Genomic DNA, 24,529 nt, shown 5'->3' on the forward strand with positions numbered 1-24,529 from the left:
AAGGTAAAATTCCAGAAACACGCAGGCACCGACATTCATGAAACTTACGTTGTTCAATACCTCTTAACCAAACAGTTCCACAGGAAAAATACACATTAAAAAATAGGTGTTAGAACAAAACCGGAAATTATTCTATTTCTTCATAAGACTAGGCCAGCTTCGTATTTCAAAACTGCTTATCTCTTCGTCATTTTAGTGGCACGCATATACAATATGGCGTGGGAGGGTTCTTATCAGTCGTGGAATAACGATAGTAGTGGAGAGGTCTTGCTGGTTTTCTCAGAGGCGTTCTGTCTGTCTCATTTGTTTCATTGTGAAATACTGGAAATTGCTCGCAGAACGAAGCATTATAATTTGCCGAAATAATTTCATACCGACAGTGTAAATTTGCAGTATGGTTATTAAACGTATCGGTGTGAAGACCCAATGAAAGTAGTGGATGTTTTAGATAAATAGAAAAAAAACTCGTACAATTTTGTAGAAATTTTAATAGACACTTTCCGAATACACCAGTACAATGTTGTGTAAACAAGACCCAGAATTAAGAATATCAAATGTCAGGAAGGTGTTCATCTTCCTGGTTGTTGTTTTTGAATCCATTCTTTTCGGCGGCGCGGTATTTGGCTGGCCGCAGTTGGTACACGTTTTGAAAGTCGAAGGTGTTTATAGCGACTTGTGTCAACATCTACCCAGCAATCTCTCCCACCAGCCCCACGACGTTCCGAGGGTCAATTTCACCAGCATCTTCAACAATTCTCGATGTCACATAAATGATACTTATGAAATATCTCAAACACACGCGGTAAGTTTTGTATATCGGTGTTTTGGTGGCTGTATTTCATATTTTAAATTGTTTCCAGAAGGGGTAGATTTGGCGGGGAAGTAGGCAATTCTGAATGTCGTTACTAGTAACTTCGTCAAAAAATTAACCTTTGATAAAGAATATGAAACTATGGATTATGTCAAGTAGTATATTTTCAAGAGGTAATTGTGCATTGTCAAATATACATTTGAAAATTGGAAGTGCAGATAGGCTTATTAATTTTCACTTGATATTCTGAAGTTACGCAACAAATACTTAGTTGAGATATAAACGTGTATGATAATGCATTGTAACACCCATCCCATGCAAGTGATTTTTTTTTAATTATAAGAACAATAGAGAAGACTGTAAGAGAACATAAGACCTATACTTGGCAATTCTATGCCCTTGCCACCCGTCAGCACTATCCATGTTATTTTTCATCTCTCAAAACAACCAATTGTTTCAGCGCGATCGTTACATGGTTACTAAGTCTATTCCATTCGTTAATTAACCACTGTTCATTCATTTTCCTTCAGTGACCAAGACGCCACGATCCTTATATTCCTTGTCTAACACTTCTGGTCACTTAAGTGTTTGTACGCAAAGCTTGACAAATATAGTCGCAGCTTCTTGTATTCTGTCCATGTTTAGACTTATACTCTGCGGAAACATCATCAATACATGTTCCAATTTAGAGCTGATTGTTAATTCAATGAAATATTCGTCAGTTTGTATCTGTGATTCATCATGGTTTCGGACCAAGAAAGGGAATTGTGATCGACAGTACTCTCCAGGTAGAAGTTTAGTTTCTCAGACATTCCCTGCACCAACATCTATCAACCCTAAATTACCACAAATAGCAGCGTTATCGATGAACATGATTCACACTTATCGACATTTAATCTTGAATGCATCAAATTTCCTTCAACATAACTATTGATTTATTCATCTATATATTGTTATTATTAATTTATTTTTAAGTATATTTATTTACTGTTATAATTTGTTATATTTATTTTTTCTCGTGTGTACTTCCTGGGATGCAGCGCACAGTAGGCTATATTTGTACTCGACAGAAGTGATCAGTTGAGCTGGTAAGGGACTGAATGGCAAACGTTGGCGTGCATCGCCTTATCTCGTGTTCGGATTGGTAGATAACGTAATCTAGCGCCATAGCGTTTGGGATACAGGGCGCCATCGAGACGGAACAGGCGGTGTGATATGGATAGAAGTGCCGATTGTCGACGAAATAAATAAGACGGGTTATTGTTTTATTTCATTTATTTACTTTTATTTTGTCCCATGTTTGTTTATTTATTTTACTCATCTATTTTTGCTATACACACACACACACACACACACACACACACGGCCCGGTGGCGGATTGGAACACGGCCCGGTGGCGGATTGGTAAAGCACTGGCCTCACAAGCCGGAGAACCGGGGTTCGATTCCCCGGTCGGGCGGAGACAAGTTGGGTTTGTCTCCTTTCACGTGTAGCCCCTGTTCACCTAGCAGCGAGTAGGTACGGGACGTTAGTCAAGGAGTTGTGACCTTGCATTCCCGGTGTGTGGAGTGTGAGTGGTCTCAGACCTACCCAGAGATCTGCTAATAATGAGCTCTGAGCTCACTGCCGTAGGGTGGTGTCTGGCTGTCTCGAAAAGAGGCTGCAGCAGATCCGAGGTGAATACACACACACACACACACACACACACACATATATATATATATATATATATATATATATATATAATTTATTTATTTTCTTATTTTTAGCTATTTATTATTTATTTATGTATCTATTTATTTATCTATTTATTTTTGCTGGGCTACCTCTCCGAACCTCAATCTTCGGCGGGCGTTTTGTATTCAAACCTCGTGCTATACTACACGTAGCAAGCGACAAATGCGTCATTGTTCTACGCAAGCACATTGTCAGGCAACACAGTTTGCTCTCTCACCCTTCTCGTGCTAAACGCTATCTATATATATCGGTGTTTCCCAACCTTGTTTTGGCTATGCCCCACCAAATCACCTCTAGAATCCTGATGCCCCCCCCCCCCAATGTGGTGATTGGTGGTGTTTAATTTGGGAATAAGAAAAAAAAATCCTCACGGGCATTTTGGGTGAGTCCGTTTGGAGGGTGATTCAATGTATGAGTGTGTGTGGCTTTGGCCACGCCCACTCATACATTCACTAGATGTGCATACCTATGTGATATACGTATATAATTCTTATTTAAAAATTAACTCCGTTTCAGGTGAAGAAGCTTAAAACACCAATACTTTGATTGAATGTTTAAACTTTTATTTTTACTTAGAATTTAAATTTTGTTAAAGCATAGACATAAACAAAATTTAAAACAGCATGGCATCCATGGAAAAGAAAAATGAAATAAACAAACTACAATTAAAGTTCTGAGCAACAAATTGGCAGTGCAATCGGGGGTAATTTGAAAATCGAAGACAGAATGACGAATGAAATAAATGTGTGATTGCTACATTTTTATTTATTGGAATGTCACGGCAATAGATCACAAGAACATAGACTTTGATTACCTTCCCCATCTATCACTCTCATATATATATATATATATTTTTTTTTTTTAACTTGTGGGAGGAACTCGTTAGGCTTCGCACAACAGGTATAAATTTTGTGATCATGATTTATTGTAGCGAACCCTCCGAAGAAGGTCATAGAGACCGAAACGTTAGGACAATAAACGTATTCTAGGCTCATCTTCGTTTGCCCTTCCCCATCTATCACTCTCATATATATATATATATATATATATATATATATATATATATATATATATATATATATATATATATATATATATATATATATATATGCCGCATGAGTAGCACTCGTGTTGCATAATTAGGGATAATTACATTGGATTGGGTTTGGTCAGGTCACGCTATCACGGGCGTTCAATGTAAAACCCAAGAAACCCGGTTTCAGTCGGGTTTCTATCGGTGGCGGAATAGAAACCTCCAGGAAATCTCTCAATTCTTATCGATTGGCACAGAAACCCGTAGAATAATCAAATGTTATGTCTAATTTACTGTGGTGGAATTTTGAGAGGTTGAAAGTTGTGCAAATGTTTTGGGTTCCTCGCCAGTATTGTATACCGGTTAGACTCATTCGAGTGGTGGCAGCAACGTCGCCGTGACCAACATGTGTGTACAGTAAGGGCGCACTTATAGGCGCATTTAGATCTACTTCCGGGCATGTCAACTGAATAATTCCAACTATGTTTAAGCCGCCAAATAAAAATAGCACATGCAAAGAATCTATAGGGCTAAGCTACATAAACATGATAAATATATGATGGTACAGTAATTTGTCGGAGTCGTTATGCATTATCTTTTTGTACTGTGGCAGCATTCTGCTCTTTCAAGTCTAGTACCATGATCTTTAAATCTATTAAGACAAATAGACTTGTTTTCCTCCTGCCAATTTCGTAACCACGAGGAGGCGGAAGTCGAGACCGTCGTAAACCGAGGACCCCCTGTAATAGCAAGGAAATAAATTGACAGCAATCAGAATAAGAACATAAGAATGAAGGAGACTGCAAGAGACCACAAGGCCTACACTAGGCAGTTCCATGTCCATTACCATCTATCATTCCCATCCATAAAGTTATCTAACCTTCTCTTGAAATAGAGATTGTCAGGAGCATCATTATGGCAAATGGGTTAATCAAGATCGTCTTTATCCTTTTGTCATGTGTTCTGCTTTGGGCTGAACTGTTGTCGTACACATAGCCTTAGTCTTCTCTCATGAATATGAGAGCTGTGGTTTGATCCATCAAGTTTGAAAGTTTTATTCAATTCTGGTGACCCCCAGTGTGTTATGAGATTACATACATACAGATTACATACAGATTGCATACTACGTAAACATGTTTCTGACATGAGTGTATATACAGATCACATAATACAGAAACATATTTCTGACAGCACACATAAAACTACACATGCATAGAAATCACACACACACTAAAAAATAACTTATGATGGACAATTTCTCCTGTGACTTTAGCTAGTTTTGGTTGGTAGGGTGCACAAAAAATATGGGAGTGTATGTTAAGCAAGTAGTTACTAGAAAGTATCTTTAAAGAAAAAAAAATATTTTTATGAATTTAGCTCATTTTAGCAACATTTGGGTGTTTGGTGATGACAGCCATGTGACCTTTGTGTTTGCAGCTAAGCCTCTTAAGTCATAAGCCCCTCCCCCCCCACGCACACCATTGCCCAGATCGGAAGAAATGCATCAAGACATGGCCTGACAGCCTAAGCTGGTTTACCCCCACTGATGTATTTACATGGTGACCCTCCCTCCTCACTTCATGCATAGATAGAGAAGTTGAGGAGAAATATGTAATCTCATGTACCCTATACTGTACATCCTAATAATCTTTTATCTCCTGGAGATGACTTTAACAATGAACAAAATCCCTGAAATGATCTGTTGAGACAGAGTTGTTGTTCTTCTTCCCTAGATTGTTTGGCCAGGCAGTCCTGTTGAGCCTGGTTTGAGAACCCCACTTGTAAGCCGTTGTACATAAATAACTTCTTACGAGACCGTAGACTAACAGAAGAGCTTCGTTTCAGGTTGGTGTGGAGCGGTGCAAGGCACAGGACGAGAGGTTTGCTCTTATCTATGCTGTGGCAGTGGCTGCCCATGGCATTCCCAGCATCCTGGTAGGCCTCCTCCTTCACTATGTGGGACTCTGGGTCACAAGGATAATGGCAGGGTATGTATGTCATTGTTTTTGCCTCCAGTTCCTTGAGGAGCTGTGAGTCGTGTTTTTGTGATAGTATAAGTCAGTCAGTCTGTAGCCTTAGGTCTCTTAGGTCACTGGCATTGACCTCCAGTCAGGCTCATAAGTCACTCAGGGAAGATATGTTGTAATATTGTGTTGCTGTCTAGAGACTGCTAGTGTGGGGCATGGTGAATTGAAATACAGTAAACCCTTAGTATAAAGGACAATATGGGGATGAGGGGTCTGTCGTTATATCCGAAGATCTGTTATAACCGAGGATCTGTTATATCTGATGGAAATACCAGACAGATCTGTTATATCCTGAAGTTTGTCTGGTATTAGAAATTAGTAGGATTAGGAATTACAGTAAACCCTCGATATAACAGACGATATGGGGACAGGGTTGTCATTATATCCAAAAATCTGTTATAACTGAGGATCCTTCACTATGACGGATAAAAATCTGTTATAGCGAGGGTTTGTCCGGTCAGATTTTTTGTCCATTATATCTGTTATCCGGTATATTGAGATCCGTTATATCGAGGGTTTACTATAGTCTGTATTTAGTTAATTGTAGTATACAGGAAAGGAGCTACACTTATGGGCTCCCATCTTCTATTCTCCATTTTATCTATATCCTCCGTGTGGTGGTTGCATGTAGGGCAGTTTGGATCTGTGGCCTGGCCTTTTGTGTGTTGGTGCTGTTGTAATGGGATAGATAGTAAATGGGACAAAATTGTCATATCTTTTGGAAATGAGTGGGAAAAGTTACCAGTATTCAGAAATTTTTGCCTTCAGAGGAGCATATCACAAGAAATGGATAAAAAAATTCTTTCTCTTATCTTGTCATTATTTCAGTGATTTTTGTCAAGGGAACCATACATTTATGTGGTTCATTCATGGCAGAGGGGCCATCATTGGATATTTGCTTCTTGTCATGTGAGATGGACATTTGAGGAATCATCTTTCCGCTGAGAGAGATGAGGACGGAAAGGGTGGTGGACGGAAGTGGAATGGGTGGGAGTAGATATGTGCCTTTGACTTGGCCTTTGACTTGGCCTTATAAGGGAGGAAAAAAAATCTTTCTTTCTTTTCTTTTTCTTTTTCTTTCTTAAAATAGATTTTTTTTTGAGGAAGGTTGTTGGAAGATCTCTCAGACTAAATTCATTCATACTTTCAACAGAATCATGCTTAGTGTGGGCTTCATCTGTCTTGGATTTGTCACACCAGGTAAGTGGAAGCAAGACCCCTAGGGTACCGTAAAGATCTTGAATGGAAGATTATATAAGACACACTTAATATCTACATTATCATGCACACACATCAACAAGGACAGTTGAAAGATTTTTTATTTTATTTTATTTCTTTTTTAACCCAGGGAGGTATCCAAGGCAAAAGGCATATACCCATTCCCACTCATTTGGGTGGGAATAATGCAGTGAATGGCAAGGGAAGATGAAAAACAAACACAGCATACAGATGACTATACACTGTTATTAACAAATGCTCAGAATTTATAGTAACCTGCAATCAGGTTTTGGTTTAGATGTATACTCAGTATATAGATGAGGGGGGCTGTATGTCATTATTGGTAGGAAGAACAAGAAAACATGGTATGAAGTTCCCAAAAAATTAAATGGAAAAATATGGAAAAAAATTAATCTTTCAATAAAGAACAGCCAGAAGGGAAGGTACAAGTAATTAGTTCTTTAATTTTGATTTAGTGTAAGTAAATGTGACAGGATACAATAATTTGGTCTTTCTTGTAAAGCTTACTTTTGTAAGTAAATAAACTAAGGAAAATATAATTTTTTGGATGAGAAAGATAAGTATAGAGATAGGCTAAAAGATAAGGAAGTGTGCAAACTCTCAGAAACAAAAGGTACGAGGAAATCTCCAAGGCCTATTAGGCTCTCAAATTGGGTACATAAGGGGCAAACAAGATTCATATCCTTATTGTGTGTTCATCAGCATAAGGGAGTCTCAGGGATAGAATCTTGACAGAAATTTATTGATGCTGGTAGCGGATATTGCTGGTTTTGTGGATACTGGAGGGTTTTAGTGGCGGTGGAACAATACAATTTTTTTTAACAATTCCAAGTGGAGTATGTAGTGGATAGAATGGGTGGGAGTAGTTCCTATGCCTTTTTCTTTTGGCTACCTCCTGTGTAAAGGGGAAAAAAGCCTTTAGTATATGTATGTATGTATGTAAGTCTTGATACTGCTCTAAATTTCCTATTGCAATACAAGTCCAGTTCCAATACCTGCAATGCATATAATTCATGATTATTTTCAAGCCCTGCAGTTAGTTTAGAAAACAAATATTTCATGAACAAAGTACATTTATTGATAATTAATTGGAATTGGAACTTTAGTGCAGTATTGGAATCTTTAAAAAAAAATTATTGTCCTATCTAGTTTTTATAAATGAGATCTTGATACTTTGAATAGTACATACATATAGTGCATACATACATACATATACCAAGGCTTTTTCCCCCTTACAAGGAAGGTAACCAAAAAGAAAAAGGCATTAAACCATTCTCACCCATTCCATCCCTAAATACATTCCACTCCCCTCCACCCTCCCTCTTGTCATACATATAGTAATGGAGTATTTCTTGTCCATAAAACATAGCCGCAGCTCACTGGCTCTTCCCTGCCATGGTGTTCCTTGCCCTGGGTGGCAACCAGCTCCGCCTGAGTATGCTCCAGTTCGGTGACCTGTTCCCCGCCTTCCGCTCGACAGCCATCTCTCTTCTGACAGGGCTCTACGCTGCTTCTGCCGGGCTCTTCCTTGTCTTCCAGGTGTGTCTGGAGAGCTGAGTTGAAATATCATGCACACACAATCACTCCCCACTCCCCTCCCATCCCCTGCTCCCTCCCTTCTTTGCTTGACATAGAGAAGAAAGAAGACACGAGAAAATCCCATTGGCATGCATAAGTTGAATCATCCATACACAGCCAATCTCCATCCATCCCTATCCCCTGCCTTCTCACTTCCTTTCTCAACAGACATTCCTCTCTTGCTCAAAGCTCCTTTCACCCCGTCCATTCACCTCATCCTTGGTCATCCCCTAATGTTCACTCTATCCCTCTCTGCCTTCCACACCTCTTACTAATCTTTCTTCACTCAATTTTTTAATGTGTCCAAACCATCCCTATACTCTTTTATCAGCCCCATCTGCTATCTCTTTTTCCAACCCCACTCTCCTCCTCACCTCATCATTTCTCACTCTATCCAGCCTTGTAACCCCTGCCACACTTCTCAGATATTTCATCACATACATATACATTGTTATAGCCAACCGTGAATCAAACCACTTTTAAATCGCCCGCCTACTACTCACTGCTTCGAACATGACTCATGGCCAGTATACGTTGCATGAACATATGAGTTCGAACCTTGACATGAAACTTTGGCCCCACCTTCCTCGGGTATAAAAAGAGCCTCCCCGGTTGTCCACCCTCGCACACTCTCACACAACCCCAGGTCTCACCTCTTCGACCCTGTATATTGGTGCATTGCTGTTTTGTTCGCAAGTATTTTAGTAGGCCAAATTCTTGGACTTGTATATCTTTATGTTATGTGTTTTCTGTGTATTGAACTTTTATTTGTCTTGTATGTATTTGTCTATGTTAAATGTCCCAGTGTACGTTGAGTGTATGTTCGTAAATGATCAGTAAAACTTTATTTTTTTCTTTATGTGTAAATATAGTTAGTTAAGTTTCGTGCAGATGTCTATCTTACCTCAACCATAATCCTTATAATTCTTACTTACATTCAGTCTCAAATAGAGCTTTTCCTCGGAACGTATTTTACCTATACGTTCCACGTTATTGTTGTGGGTTTGCTTCTCAACTGGAACTCGACTTACCCCTAGATTCAACTGAAGTTCCAGTCATTACGGTAACTCAGGCCAAACCAAGCAAGCAACCCATGACAACATACATATACCAAAGGCTTTTTCCCCCTTACACGGGGGGTAGCCAAAAAGAAAAGGCATAGAAATCACTCCCACCCATTTCATTTCCCATATATTCCACTCCCCTCCACCCTCCTCCCTCTCTCCTATCTTGGCACCTCCTGGATGACGGGTCATCCCTGCATCCTGTCCACTGCCCTGGGTCAGAAGCAGTGTCGCAAGACACAGCACATCCACAGCAAGGCTGCTTCATAAATTTGGCGACCCCCCTCTCCGTCCCCTCATGCAGAAAAGGAGAAGACGGGGAGAAATCCCTTCGGGCTGCGTCAATTTTTTTCTCATACATACTTCCTCACCCCACATCCCTCATCCACTCCCACCTCATGCATCACAGCCTCATCTATACACAACCCTTCTCCATTCACCCCTATCTTCTGTCCTCTCCCATCCTTCCTCCACAGACATTCCTCTCTTTTGTAAAGCCCCTTTCACCCCATCCATCCATCTCATCCTAGGACGCCCCCTCATATTCACTCCTTCCACCCATGCCTTCCACACTTCTTTTACTAATCTTTCTTCACTCATTTTTTCCATGTGTCCAAACCATCCTAATACTCTTTCATCAACCCTATCTCCCAGCTCCCTTTCCACCCCTGAAGTTAATGTATTTCATCACAAATACATTTAAACTTTCTGCCTCTCATTCTAGGTTTCCACCCCTAACAGTGTCATAGGCTCAATCACACTTTCATATAATCTTCTCTTTGTATCCATTCCCAGATACCTATATATATGTAGACAGGCACGTGAATACCTTAATTCTACATGTGCATCTTATTGTCATGTCTGATGCCTGTCCCGTCACTAACCAAGTTCTTTCCATGTCCGTACAGTACAGTGAGAGCAAGAGTGTTCCACGAGCTCATGTATGCTGGATCCTTGCCGCTGTAGTCCTTGTTAGTATTCTTTGCACCTTCACCATGCCAACCTGCCATATTCCCGATCAAGATGACCATCAGAATGGTAAGCAACCCAGTTTGTATGTCTTAGCATAATCATTTCCTTACCAGAGTGGTACCAGATATGAATAAAGTATGGTGGTACATACATATCAAAAGGAGTTTTCCCCTCAATAAGGGGGTGGCTGAATCAGAGCATACACTTACTCTACATTACAGCCATCCCACAGTTATTCAGATCTCTTCACTGCCCTTGTCAGATACCCATTATGAGTCTCAGGACAAAAGATGCCTGAATGAAATTATGTGGCAACAGGCAGGAGAATAAACAGTTTATTACCCTGGATAGGTTAGAAATCCAAAATGAACTACACGTGCATTCACAAGACGAGAATTCACTAGATAGAGAGCCAGTGGATTCACAGTGATATTTTACAAGAAATTGATGATGAAGAGCATAATTCTGATGCTTAGAATAAAATTTAAATTATCATAAGTACCTTATTTATTTTAACTTTGAAGAGATTTTCTTAACTAATGTAAATGAATAGCTGTTATTGATCAAATTTTATCAAATGTTCTAATTTTTTTCTTCATATTAATATTTCTTTTGTCAAGGTTGTTACTCAAACTCCAGATATAACTTGATCTGAAGTGAATCGAATCTCTTGTCAGGTTAAGAAAGACTAACTGTAATAGACTATTATCAAGATACTTTTTTCATAGAAAGGCATACCTTTGGAATAGGGAAGCAGTTCATTTCATTATTACTTTACTTCAGAAGACCTTGGTAGTGGTATTTATAGAGATATACAACTCAAAGGTAAATCTTTTGGATTACAAATAAAACAGATTTAATTCCATTGTATGTTACCTTCATACCTTTTCAGAACTTGACCATCTGTATGAAATCCCAGAGGAGGTTCCTCCGCTGAAAGGGAGTCTGTTTACGCTGTCAAATGGTCTCGGTCACTACTGGTTCATCATTGTTATGTTTGCTGTGTACAACTTCCAGCAGCTCTTCAGTTTGTGGGTTTACCGTAAGGAAATGTCTTTTCCATACATACTTTCGTAGGGCCTAAGAAAACCTGTGTTCACAAGAGAATCAGTGGGGAGCTCCTACCTGATTGGGTACTAGCCATACATACATACTAAGAGCTTTTTCCCCCTTACTAGGGAGGTAGCCAAGTTAAAGGCATGTATCTACTCCCACCCATTCAGGCGCAGATACAAGGGGAGGGCCGAGCCCCCCCCCCCCACGCCCCGAGTATGATACACTCATCTCGAATTTGATTCTCTTTGGATAAACACTTTTTAGTGCGACTTTATGATTTGAATTATATATGTGAATTATATATGATTTTACAAACTTGGGTGCAAGTGTAGCAGGAAAAGGTGGAGTGAAGGTGGACATAGAATGGAGATTGAGAGAAGCAATTAAATGCCTTGGAGGACTAAAAAGTATAATGAGAAATAGACATTTGGGAATGGATGCAAAGAGGAGACTGTATGGAGTGATTGTGCTGACAGCACTGTCTGGGGCAGAAACATGGAACATAAGAGAAGAAGAGAGGAGTTTGAATGTGTTTGAGATGAGGTGTCTGAGAAGTATGGCGGGGGTTACTAGGCTAGATAGAGTGAGAAATGAGGAGGTGAGGAGGAGAACAGGGGTGAAAAAGGATTTGGGAGAGAGGGTTGATGAAAGAATATTAGGATGGTTTGGACACATGGAAAGAATGAGTGAAGAAAGACTAGTAAAAGAGGTATGGAAGGCAGATGTGGAGGGAGTGAACATGAGGGGACGTCCTAGGATGAGGTGGATGGATGGGGTGAAGGGGGCTTTGGGGAAGAGGGGAATGTCTGTTGAGGAAGGAAGGGAGAGGACGGAAGACAGAGGTGAGTGGAGAATGGTTGTATATGGATGATGTTGTGACTGCATGAGGAGGAATGGGCGGGGGGTAGTATGTGTGAGTAAATTTTGACGCAGCCCGAAGGGATTTCTCCCCGTCCTCTCCTTATATACAAAGGGGGACGGAGAGGGGGGGTCGCCGATTAAATGAAGCGGCCTTGCTGTGGATGTACTGTGTCTTGCGACACTGCTTCTGACCCAGGGCGGTGGGCGGGGTGCAGGGATGACCCGTCATCCAGGAGATGCTCAGATGAGAGGAAGGGTGGGAGGGGTGTGGAGTGTATTTGGGGATGAAATGGGTGGGAGTGTTTTTATGCCTTTCCCTTTTTGGCTACCTCCCTTGGAAGGGGGAAAAAGCCTTGGTATATGTATGTATGTATGTACAAACAATTACGAGCAAAACAGACTTAGGTTTCTGGACCAATCTCCAAGCCAACAGCATTATTCTTGGGGTTAAAATATCGGTGTGTTTCAAGTATTGGTTATCGCCTATCGATTCGGGCCCCCCCAAATAACATTCCTGGATCCGCGCCAGCTCCCATTCCTCTCCCCTCCACCACCCTTTCCTTCCTCTCATCTTACCTCCTCATGGATAATTTTCCATATAGATGCATTAATACTTGGAATAGTTTAGAAGGTGACATACCCCAAACTGGAACAATACATGGATTCAAATCTAAATATAATTGGAAATCAAGGACATAGGTTTAGTTGGAACTCTACATGAATTTAAGGCAAGGTAGGATAAATCTGGAGAGTAGGAGATGGGGATCAGTGAGTACTGCTCCTTTCCTGTATGCTACAATTAGGTAAATACACACAGACACACACAATAGAATAGTTTCCCACACAGAGTGATCAATGTCTAGAACAAATTGAACAGTGAAACAGTGAATGCCAGAACTATACGCAATTTCAAGAATAAACTGGACATGGAGAGATGCAAAAACGGGTCACAACGAGCATAGCTCCTGTCCTGTAAAATACATACATACATACATATACCAAGGCTTTTTCCCCCTTACAAGGGAGGTAGCCAAAAAGGGAAAGGCATAAAATCATTTCCACCCATTCCATCCCTGAATACACTCCACTCCCCTCCACCCTCCCTCTGTCCATGATTTTGAGGCTAGGAATGATAAATTGGACAGTAGAAGACATGACTCAATGAGTGATGCTCCATTCCTGTATACTACAATTAGGTGAATATAGTCAGGGAAAACACAAACACATGTATATATGTATACATTTATATTCGTTTAATTGACTGTTTATTCTAAAGCATTGTATCCATCTACTATTCCAGATTCATCATGCAGTGTAAAGGAGGCTGGTTTTTACACCGTGTTGTTTACCTACAGCACCTTCCTGACGGTTTTCATTGCTCCGCTGAGTGGAATGTTGATTGACTGCCTGCTGAGAAGAGTCTACAAAGGCAAGTGTTGTAATGCCATGCATGTTTACCTACATACATATACCAAGGCTTTTTCCCCCTTTCAAGGGAGGTAGCCAAAAAGGGAAAGGCATAAAAACACTCCCACCCATTTCATCCCTAAATACACTCCACACCCCTCCCACCCTCCCTCTCATCTGAGCACCTCCTGGATGACGGGTCATCCCTGCACCTTGCCCACCGCCCTGGGTCAGAAGCAGTGTTGCAAGACACAGCACATCCACAGCAAGGCCGCTTCATTTAATCGGCGACCCCCCTCTCCGTCCCCCCTTGCATATAAGGAGAGGACGGGGAGAAATCCCTTCGGGCTGCGTCAAAATTTACTCACACATACTACCTCACCCCCACCCCCCGCCCATTCCTCATGCAATCACAACATCATCCATATACAACCATTCTCCACTCACCTCTGTCTTCCGTCCTCTCCCTTCCTTCCTCAACAGACATTCCCCTCTTCCCCAAAGCCCCCTTTACCCCATCCATCCACCTCATCCTAGGACGTCCCCTCATGTTCACTCCTTCCACATCTGCCTTCCATACCTCTTTTACTAGTCTTTCTTCACTCATTCTTTCCATGTGTCCAAACCATCCTAATATTCTTTCATCAACCCTATCTCTCAGCTCCTTTTTCACCCCTGTTCTCCTCCTCACCTCCTCATTTCTCACTCTATCCAGCCTAGTAACCCCCACCATACTTCTCAGACACCTCATCTCAAACACATTCAAACTCCTTCTCTCTTCTTCTCTTATGTTCCACGTTTCTGCCCCATACAGTGCTGTTGGCACAATCACTCCTTCATACAGTCTCCTCTTCGCATCCATTCCTAAATGTCTATTCCTCATTACACTCTTTAATCCACCAAGGCATTTACTCGCTTCTCTCAATCTACATTCTACCTCCACCTTCACTCCACCTTTTCCTGCTACACTTGCACCCAAGTATCTAAAACTATCCACTTCCTCCAGTCGCTCTCCCTTAATGTTCACTTCCAGTCTACTGCCACTTTCACCCCTTGTACATCTCATCACCTTACTTTTACCCACATTTGTCTTTAGCTTTCTTCTATCACATACTCTCCCAAACTCTGCCACCAGCTTCCTCAATCCCTCCTCCGACCCTGCCACAAGCGCAGTGTCGTCCGCAAACAACAGCTGGCTCACCTCCCACTTTTCTCCATTTTCTTTAACCATCTCCAATCCCTGACCCACTACCCTAGCATTCACCTCTCGCACCACCCCATCCATGTATAAGTTGAACAGCCAGGGCGACATAACGCATCCTTGACGAAGTCCCACCTTTACTTCAAACCACTCACTCTCTCCATTTTTAATCCTGACACAAGCTCTACTACTCTCATAAAAACTCTTGACAGCTCCCAAAAGCTTTCCTCCTATCCCATAAATCTGCATAACCTCCCACAGTGCCTTTCTGTCTACCCTATCATAAGCCTTTTTCCTAAGCACAATATTTCTGTCTCATTCTCTCTCTCTTTCTCTTTCTCTTTTTGAGGTGAATTTAAAAGGTGAGAAGCTGGAGGAAGTGGGGAGCTTTAAGTATTTAGGGTCACATGTAGCAGGGAATGGAGAAGTGGGAGTGGAGGTAATCTGTAGAGTGAAGGAAGCAAGTAAATATCTTATGGGAATGACATGTGTCATGAGAAATAGGTATCTGGAGATGAACACAAAGAGAAGACTGTATGGAGGAGTGATTGTACTCATGATGCTATGTAGAGCAGAGACTTGTGATTTCAAGAAGACATAAAAGAAGTATCTGGACATGTTGGTGATGAAATGTTTAAGAAGTATGATGGGGGTTATGAAGATGATGGATAAAGTGAGAAATGTGGAGGAAGGGTGGAGAGTTGGGGTTGAATGAGAGCTGGTAGATAGGGTTGGTCAGAGAATGCTTTGATGATTTGGACACATGGAATGAATGAGTGAAAGTAGACCAGCAAAAGAAAGTATAGAAAGTAAAGAACTTGTGAGGAAGACCGAGAATGAAGTACATTGATGAGATAGAAAAGACATTGGATGCAAGAGGAATGTCTGTTGAACAAAGAAAAAGGAGGTCAAGAGATAGGTATTAAAGTTATGGGGGTAAATCAGCTTTGGTTGGTAAGTCTTGTTCTGGAAATGCTGTGTCTTGCTGCATTGCCTCTGGTCTGAGCAGTGGGCAGGAGACAGGGATGACCTTTTATCCATGAAAAGCTAAGATGGGAGGGACAACAAATGGGTTTCAAGATAGGTGTGGTTATGTGTAGGATGGTTGTATGTTTTGCCTAGGCCATCATTCTGCCATATAAGGCATAAAGGGCCATTCGGTATATGTATATATATTTCTGATAGATTTACCAACTATCTAAGTTGAAAATGGTTTGATATTGCAGATGAAAGCACGCCATCCCGTCACATCCGTGAAATACGATGTTGTTTTTTCCCACTCCTCCTGACCACCGTGCTTGTCCTCGGCATGTACATCTGCATCCTCTTCTTCCACCCAGCATCTGTCATTGTGGGCATCGTTTGCGCAGGGATTGCGAAACCCTTCGTGTCTGCTGTCTTTACGACATATGTCAGAATAAGGTACTCTTCAGATTGATGTGATATTTGTCTGTCTATATCTCAAAGGCCTCTTCCCCCTTATTAGGGAGGTAGCCAGCCAAGGTATGCACTCACCCCCTTACACCCTTTTAGCTCTGTTGCCACCATCACATTCGGTTTCCTTCTCTCCTTAATTACTGGTTTTATTTCTGTAAAGTGTTCCTTCTGCGGTATTATATTTTTTCATTCACATTTTTGCACCTTCACTAGAGTAAGTATGTCATTCATCATATCTTTCTGTAGTAAGAAGTAATGTTTCTCAATGGGATGAAGTAAACATAAATTTTCTTCTTTGTTTCTTCACTACTTCTACAACTTAATTTGATTAAGTACACCAGAGGACTCCCACCTGAGATCCCCAATCCACTCACCAAGCCAAGTCTGCTCTGACATCACTACTTAATTCATCCAATAACTTTGACCATTACAAATAAATGCCTCCCTGTAAGGGCATGACTTTTCCTCCGTGCACCAAATATTTCTCTCCCTCTCCACTCTTTTCTCAAATCAGAAAGACTGTTACACTGTCTCAAACAATACTGCTTATGCAAGCAATCTTGTCATGAAGCAGTCTGGCTTAGTGTTTACTTTTCGTCATATCAATGCCAATATTGATACCCTAACTGGTGTTTACAAACTTTAGACGGTGGGCAAGATTATGCAACTCTGCAACTCCATTGCAGCTATTGTTTTCAAAACATCTAACTCATAAAAATGAATTTCTTGCCACCTACCCCTCTATCTTCCTACTTGTCTACTACTTTCATCTACCAGTCTCTTACACACCCCTCTCCTATCCATTCCTCAATCACCCAATTATTCAGTTTATCTCTTGGGAAAAAATAAAAGGTAATGTTGGTCCAATATAAATTCAACATACTGTCATCTAATATCAGAGTTATCAAGGATTGTAAGGATGAGTTCTTCATATACCTGATTGTATAGTTTGGGGGGAAGACCAATTTATTTATTCTGAGTCATTGGATTTTGTCTGTTACCTCCAAAATCAATTAAAGAGAGTCTATTAAATAAGAGTGTATGTCCACTTCATCACCTATTACCTGGGGTTTCTTTTATGGGGTTCCATCATTGTCTCATCATTGATCAGACTTAGCTTTAAATTTGTTTATGGTTTTAGAGTGTATCTTCTTTTAGACTGTTCCAGAAGTTGACATATCTGAGTGGAAAACTTTATACATGTCCTTCAAACGTGTCGTCTTTTTATTAGGTTGGGCTGTCACTAAATTACTTTAATTGGCTGAAAGGAAGACTTACCACAAAGTGGGTTCACGATTGGGTAAGTCCATCTTTTGTCCTAAGATGGTCTCTCAGAGGAATGAAATTGACAGGGTGTCAACTCAACCACAGAAATGGGTTTATTCTTTTTGTAAGAGCTAAATTTTAATGAGGGGTGGTACGAGGTTCCACTCTTATCTCTAAATCTCTAAAGAATAAACACAAGACAGATGAAAACTTCCCTCACTTTGAAGTAATGTGAGTGAAGTGGATCAGATGAGTGAGAGGAGGGAGGTGGATTATGAAGGAACAAGGTGAGGGACAAAGGATGCAAAAGGACAAAGGATATATAAGCTGTTGTTTTCATTTTGTATGTATTCTGCATTGCATCAGACCCAGGACAGTGGGGGAGATACAGGGATGGGAGTGGAATGGGTGGTAATGGGTATATGCCTATTGACTTTGGTAACCTCCCTGGTAAGGGGAAAAGCCCTTGGTATAAAGATAGAATGTATTCTGATGAAGTTCTTGGGAGAACAAAATGTTAGGGTATAAAAATTGTTTACCTCACCACCCTGACACTCAGTGGAGCATTTGTTGTTGTTGTTGTTCCCAAGACTGTCTGGCCGAGCAGCCCCGTCTCCAAGAGGAGCACCATGCCTAGAATGGCATTTTCCCACAAATCCCTTGTAAAGTACATGTTGTGTTGTTGGCATGTATGACTGTGTACAATGCATACATACATATACCAAGGCTTTTTCCCCCGTACAAGGGAGGTAGCCAAAAAGGAAAAGGCATAAAATCACTCCCACCCATTTCATCCCTGAATACACTCCACACCCCTCCATCCTGCCTCTCATCTTAGCACCTCCCGGATGACGGGTCAACCCTGCACCTTGTCCACTGCCCTGGGTCAGAATGCAGTCTTCCATAATGTGTTGTTTAGTATGGGGTGAAGTGATACATTCTAGACAGTTATCTGCGATGTGGTCATCCATTCTTCTCAGTAACTTAAAAGGGCTGGATGGTGGCCACACCACAGCCTGGCCAGTTGGACTCTGTCTTCTTGGGAGAGAGAGGATTCAGAAAGATTGATATTGAGGGGAGCATGAATTGAATGTATATGTATATTTTCTATCTACAACAGATTTCCCCTTGTTGAAGGCTGCCAACTCAGCCACTGAGGTGGATCTTGATTGCTCTTTGTCTCGTGAAGGAGGAACTATGTTAATCTTATTTTATTTCTTGTACTCAGGTTTCCTGGTGAGCATTTCAATCTTCTGATGGGACTCTACTACAGTGTCATGACTCCCTTCCTCTTCCTGCATTACCCACACCTCCTGTGGTCCCTGCAGATGTACATTCCAGTAAGTATTATATAACATTATTTTGTTTTATTTTGGATCTCTTTATTTGCCTATCCATATCATTTATTTGTTTGATGATATGGTTTAAGGTCACAAATGAACCCCTATTGGGAGGCTAGGACTGTGCCCCTTACTGAAAACTTTGTGGCGTGGAAGTTAATGAATCATGCCCTTTTTTAGCAGAACTCAAACCACCATCCATAATATTTCTCTCCTCCCAACTCTCTCTCTCAGGGAAAAGAGTTCAGCTTGGGAGGAGGTGATTAGTGGAGTTCCACAGGGATCAGTATTGGCTCCAATAATGTTTGCTATTTATGTGAATGACATGGATGAAGATGTGGAATGTTACATGAGCTTCTTTGTAGATGATGCTAAATTGATGAGGAAAGTGAATACTGAAACAGATTGTGAATCACTGCAGAGAGACCTGAACAAGGTTTGGAAATGGAGTCAGAAGTGGGAAGTAGACTTTAACATCAAGAAATGTAGCATAATGGAATTCAGAAAAAGTAAAAAAAGAATATCAGGACAATATAAAATTGGAACAAAGGAAGTAAAGAAAGTGACATGTCCCCTGATAACAGTTAAACAAAATTGTTGTAAATTTGTACAACTTGCTAAGATCAATAAAGGTGGCCTTTACCTATTTGGATGAAGAAATGGTAAAAAAAAGTACTAGTCATTCTAATAAGGCCTAGACTGGAGTATGATGTGATGCTATGGTCACCCAGTACCAAAAAGAATATAAAGAAAATTGAACGAATCTAGAGAGCAACTACGAAGATGGCCCCAAAACTTTCAAACCTGTCACTAACACCCGTACTGTAATGTAAGTTTTGTAGTACAGTACATGTACCTTTTCTTGTAAATAACAATTATTTTAACTTTATTTAGATTAACCAATTATGCCTCTTGACTTTGGCTACCTTCCTTGTAAGGGGGAAAAAGCCCTTGGTATATGTATGTATGTAGATGTACCAACTACCATTATGTTCCACTGAAGAACATTTTTAATATTACATCACAATTTTTCTCATTTTATGTGTTTTTTTAATTTTATTTAGATGTACTAGCTATTAGTTCATTAATGTGTAGAACTCTTGTATCAAAAGTATAAGTTGTGTTTTTCTGGTAACCCTATCTCAGATAGCTCAAGACACAACCCAACATTAAGAATATATATATATATATATACCATCTCAGCATTTCTATATTTTTATAATATGAATTAAATACACTAGAAAATATATCCAAAGATACTCAGTAGTGATTGTTATATTTGCATATGGAAAACAGCAGTGCAGTTGAAAAGACTTGAACATGATTGTACATATTACAAACAACATTATAACATTATTTTACAAGAGATCTCTGGGCTGAATGTGTGACTGTTGCCAGCTCCCTGAAGGTTGTGGGTAACCAGTAACATAGACCATTAAGGTAAGGTAAGGTAGTTAAGGTTCCGTAGACACATAAATGACTAATGCACTACTTTGTAGAACACTAACGTTTGTACCCGTTTTGATGCAGGCCCACATGTTGGTGCTGGGACTGTTGGCCTTAACACTCCTCAACCCACTCCACCTACTTCTTGAGCCTCTCATCGAAAGTCCCAAAAGACCTCTTAAGGATCGGACACTTCGTACTCCTCTGATGTTTACTCACCGTGTGAAAGTATTACAAAACACCGATTTTCATCAACTATGATATGCTCTAAAGAGTTCACTCAGCCCTCAATTTAATGGACCTCCATTTAATGAATTTTGAATGCAATGGAAAAAAAAAGTTATTTGAAATAAATTTCTGAGTACTTCACTACAATTATGGGATATGAAGAACCCATTATCACATTAAATTTGTTGAATTTACCATATGTATCAAACCATTAGATCGAGGAATGGGGGTGATCATAGCCTCTAATCAATTTTCAAGCCACATAGTTCTAAGATCAGAATTAGTCGCATTTATTTTTTATATGAAAGCTCACCTAGGATTAAGACATGGAGGAATAGATCAACACGGGTACATCCTTAATAGTGGTTTCTTGTGTAAGGAAAGAGACCAGAGTAGCTAAATCTGTAATCGTGTTTTCTCATGTTAGGAAAGAGACTGGAATTCAAGGTTTAAATTTTGAAGATCAGTTTATTAGAAGGTTTCTTGTTGTTGTGTCATTTAGAGAAATCCTACTGTTACACTCAAAACCGATTTGTTGTCTCATTGTCTGAGACAGGGCCAATCTTGGATGTATGTGTTAATGAATAAATGCTGTGTTAACCAAGCCTGTTAACCACCTGACCAGACTCCCTGATATCCAACCCTCTGAATCCTCTCTCCCACGAAAAGACAAGGAGTCCACCTGGCCAGACTGAGATACAGCCACCACCCAGCCCTTTTAAGCTACCAGAAGAGACTGGATGACTACATTGTGGACAAATGCCTAGGATGTAACACTTCACCCCATACTATTCAACACGTCATGGAAGACTGCATTATACATAATTATGCACACAAACAACACAACATACACTCAAAAGTGGGAAGTGAACTTCAATATCAAGAAGTGTAGCATAATGGAGTTTGGAAAAAGCAAAAACAGAATTTAAAAAAATTACAAAATTGGCGAGGAAGAAATAAAAAAGTGCACTCGGAAAGGGACCTTGGAGTATTAATCAGCAAAGACATGACACCAGATAAACATATAAACAAAATAGTTGGTGAAACCTACAACCTATTAAGGTCAATGAAAGTAGCATTTGACTACTTGGATGAAGAAATTATAAAAAAAATATTAGTTACATTAATTAGACCAAAGCTGGAATATGCAGTGACACTGTGGACACCCAGTACTAAAAAGAATATAAGGAAACTAGAATGAATACAGAGAGCAACAACAAAGTTGGCACCAACTCTTTCCAATTTAACATACGAACAAAGATTATCAAAATTGTAACTACCAGCACTAGAGCAGAGAAGAGAAGGAGTTGATCTACTGACTATATATAGAATCATGAAAGGAATGGAAATCCTTGACAGGAATTATTTACTAAAAAATGACAATGGAAAAACAAGAGGTCATGAAAAGAAACTCAAAAAGGATAACTATAGAAGAGATCGGAAAAAGAATAGCTTCCCACAGTGTTGGATATATGGAATAACTTAGATAAAGAAACTGTGTGTGCAAATACTATTCAAGATTAAAAAAAAAAAATTGATGCTGAAAGATACCAAGACGGGTCACTACGAGCATAGCTCCCTTCCTTTGTAGTACAACTAGGTAAATACAACTAGGTATATAAAGGATTTGTGGGAAAACCCCATTTCAGCCGTGACATTCCTTGGGGAGACAGGACTGCTCAGACAGACAGTCTAGGGAACAACAACAACAACCTGACAAAAACATGAAGTTTCCATGAATATGTTGTTTACTAAAAGGCAGTATTATGTAATAAACTCTTTTATTATCTTTGAATATACACACAATACATGTACATATATACACTCTTATACACAAACACAGGTGTATGGACAACCATATACATACACACATTCCCCAGTACCCCATAATATATGACTGACAATCATTTACAGTATCAGGTCATTTTTGCATCATTTATCATTGCTGTTTTGACAAAGATAAGAGATGACCATACCAGAAAGGTCACATACTAGATTCCATCATAGAAGGTTCTAGCAAGGGCTCTGTGACAGCACCTTTGACTTACTAAAGAGTGGAAAGTGTTCTTATAAGAGTAGAAACAGTCTCAAAATACCGGTAATTAAAGCAGTGATTCTCAACCTTTTTTACTCTCAAAATTTGTGAGGCTCTCCTTCATTTCTCTCCTTGCCAAGAAACGATTGAGGAAAAAAAAAAGTAAAATAAGATAATGATAGAATGTTGATGAAGAGCAACCCTTTGGCTTATTACAAAGTTGACAATCATAATTATCTTATATTCAGTCAATTTTTTGTGATTCTTCATGTCACATAGAAATGTATGATTTGTAACAGCAGGCCATGAACCCCCCTCCCCCCATAGCATTCAGGTTGAGAACCACTAAATTAGAATAAAGTTTCTTAGTATGATGACACTTTATTGTGGGTTAATTGAGATAATCTCTAACCCATTGAAGAAAATATTTCTTTTCTAACAAAATAAAGTTGTTGTTGTTGTTGTTGTCGTTCCCTAGACTGTCTGTCCGAGCAGTCCCGTCTCCCCAAGGAAGGCCACAGCCGAGACTGGGTTTTCCCACAAATCCTTTATAGAGTGTATGTTGTGTTGTTTGCGTGCATGATTGTGTATAATGCAGTCTTCCATTATGTGTTGTATGGTATGGGGTGAAGTGTTACATCCTGGGCAGCTGTTCACAACACGGTCGTCCAGCCTCCTCTGGTAGCTTAGAAGTGCTGGGTGGTGACCGCATCGCAGTCTGGCCAAGTGGACTCTGTCCTTACGTGGGAGAGAGGATTCAGAAGGGTGGATATCAGGGGGTCTGGCATGCAGCAGTGTGTTGTCTTTCAGTGTGTTAATGGAGCGGTGAGTGATATGATTATGAATATGTTTCCGGAGGCTGGTATTTGGTGGTTGTGGAGGAAGAGAAGAGAGTATCTTTGTGTAATAAAGGTCTTTGGGTGTAGTTTTAATGTTTCTTGGTGTGTGTGGGTGTTCTGCTATGTAGTGTAACGGGTGTGATGTGTTTGTGGTGGCTGCAGCAAGTGTTTGTGTGCCTCTCATGTCGAGGTGTTCCTTGACTTTGAGGACTTTTGTTTCATGGTGTAAATGGTCTGTAGGTGATGTATTTGTGCAGCCTGTAATTGTTTTTAGGGCTTTGTTTTGTATGATTTGAAGGGTGTTGTGGTGTGTCTCACTGAGATTAGGAGCCCATGCAGGACTCGCATAATTCATCACTGAGCGTATACATTGTTTGTATATTGTTATATTAGTTTCTTTGTTTTGTCCAAATGTTGTTCCAGTCCTGGAGCTGCAACGTCTACGTCGTGGGACCACCCCCCAACCCCAAGAGTTGGGGGCCAAACAGCAGCATTTACCCCTGGCCATCAGCTCTACGCAGATGGCACCGATCCCCAAGGAGGAGCTACAAAATAAAGTTATTTGGCATTGATCAGAATAAAATTTGTATCTGCAGTGATATTCCTCGATACTTTAATTGAAGAAGTCAAGCCCTTTGAGGAGGGCTGTCTCCAAAGGGAATAGGATCTGGTATTTGCCACAATAAATTCTTCAAGTGCAATCTCACTCCTCAGTGGACAAGAAAAAAAAAACACTAAAAGGACATCAGGTTCACATAAAATGCAACTACTAGACTAATCAAAACAGTCACCAACAATATAGAGAGACATGTATAACAGCAGAAAATAGAACAATATTAACTATAAAAAGTGTAAAATAACAATGAAATTTTGTCAACGATTATTATTCTTTTATGACACAAAAATTTTATTCTTTTAATGTGGTAAGCATATATAACAACCAAAATTATGA

At 40.1% G+C, this 24,529-nt stretch overlaps 1 protein-coding gene across 1 annotated transcript; it reads left to right on the plus strand.

Moving 5' to 3' along the window:
• Window positions 1-207: 207 nt before the first annotated feature.
• Window positions 208-21,329, plus strand: LOC143036978 (equilibrative nucleobase transporter 1-like). The gene is made up of 10 exons (XM_076205067.1): window positions 208-802; window positions 5,427-5,569; window positions 6,762-6,808; window positions 8,217-8,386; window positions 10,398-10,527; window positions 11,354-11,503; window positions 13,679-13,807; window positions 16,213-16,408; window positions 18,918-19,029; window positions 20,560-21,329. The coding sequence occupies exons 1-10, from the start codon at window positions 518-520 to the stop codon at window positions 20,734-20,736; spliced, it is 1,539 nt and encodes a 512-aa protein (XP_076061182.1). The 5' UTR covers window positions 208-517; the 3' UTR covers window positions 20,737-21,329.
• The last annotated feature ends 3,200 nt before the right edge of the window (window positions 21,330-24,529 follow it).

Source organism: Oratosquilla oratoria, chromosome 2, assembly GCF_046742065.1.
Source record: "Oratosquilla oratoria isolate Oo_2021 chromosome 2, ASM4674206v1, whole genome shotgun sequence".
Lineage (NCBI taxonomy): Eukaryota > Metazoa > Arthropoda > Malacostraca > Stomatopoda > Squillidae > Oratosquilla > Oratosquilla oratoria.

Bases quoted from the DNA above. Each gene is read 5' to 3' on its own strand.
- LOC143036978 (XM_076205067.1), top strand. From the start codon at position 518: ATGTTGTGTAAACAAGACCCAGAATTAAGAATATCAAATGTCAGGAAG. The intron at 803-5,426 runs GTAAGTTTTGTA...GCTTCGTTTCAG, and splicing joins AAATATCTCAAACACACGCG to GTTGGTGTGGAGCGGTGCAA. The intron at 11,504-13,678 runs GTAAGGAAATGT...CTACTATTCCAG, and splicing joins CTTCAGTTTGTGGGTTTACC to ATTCATCATGCAGTGTAAAG.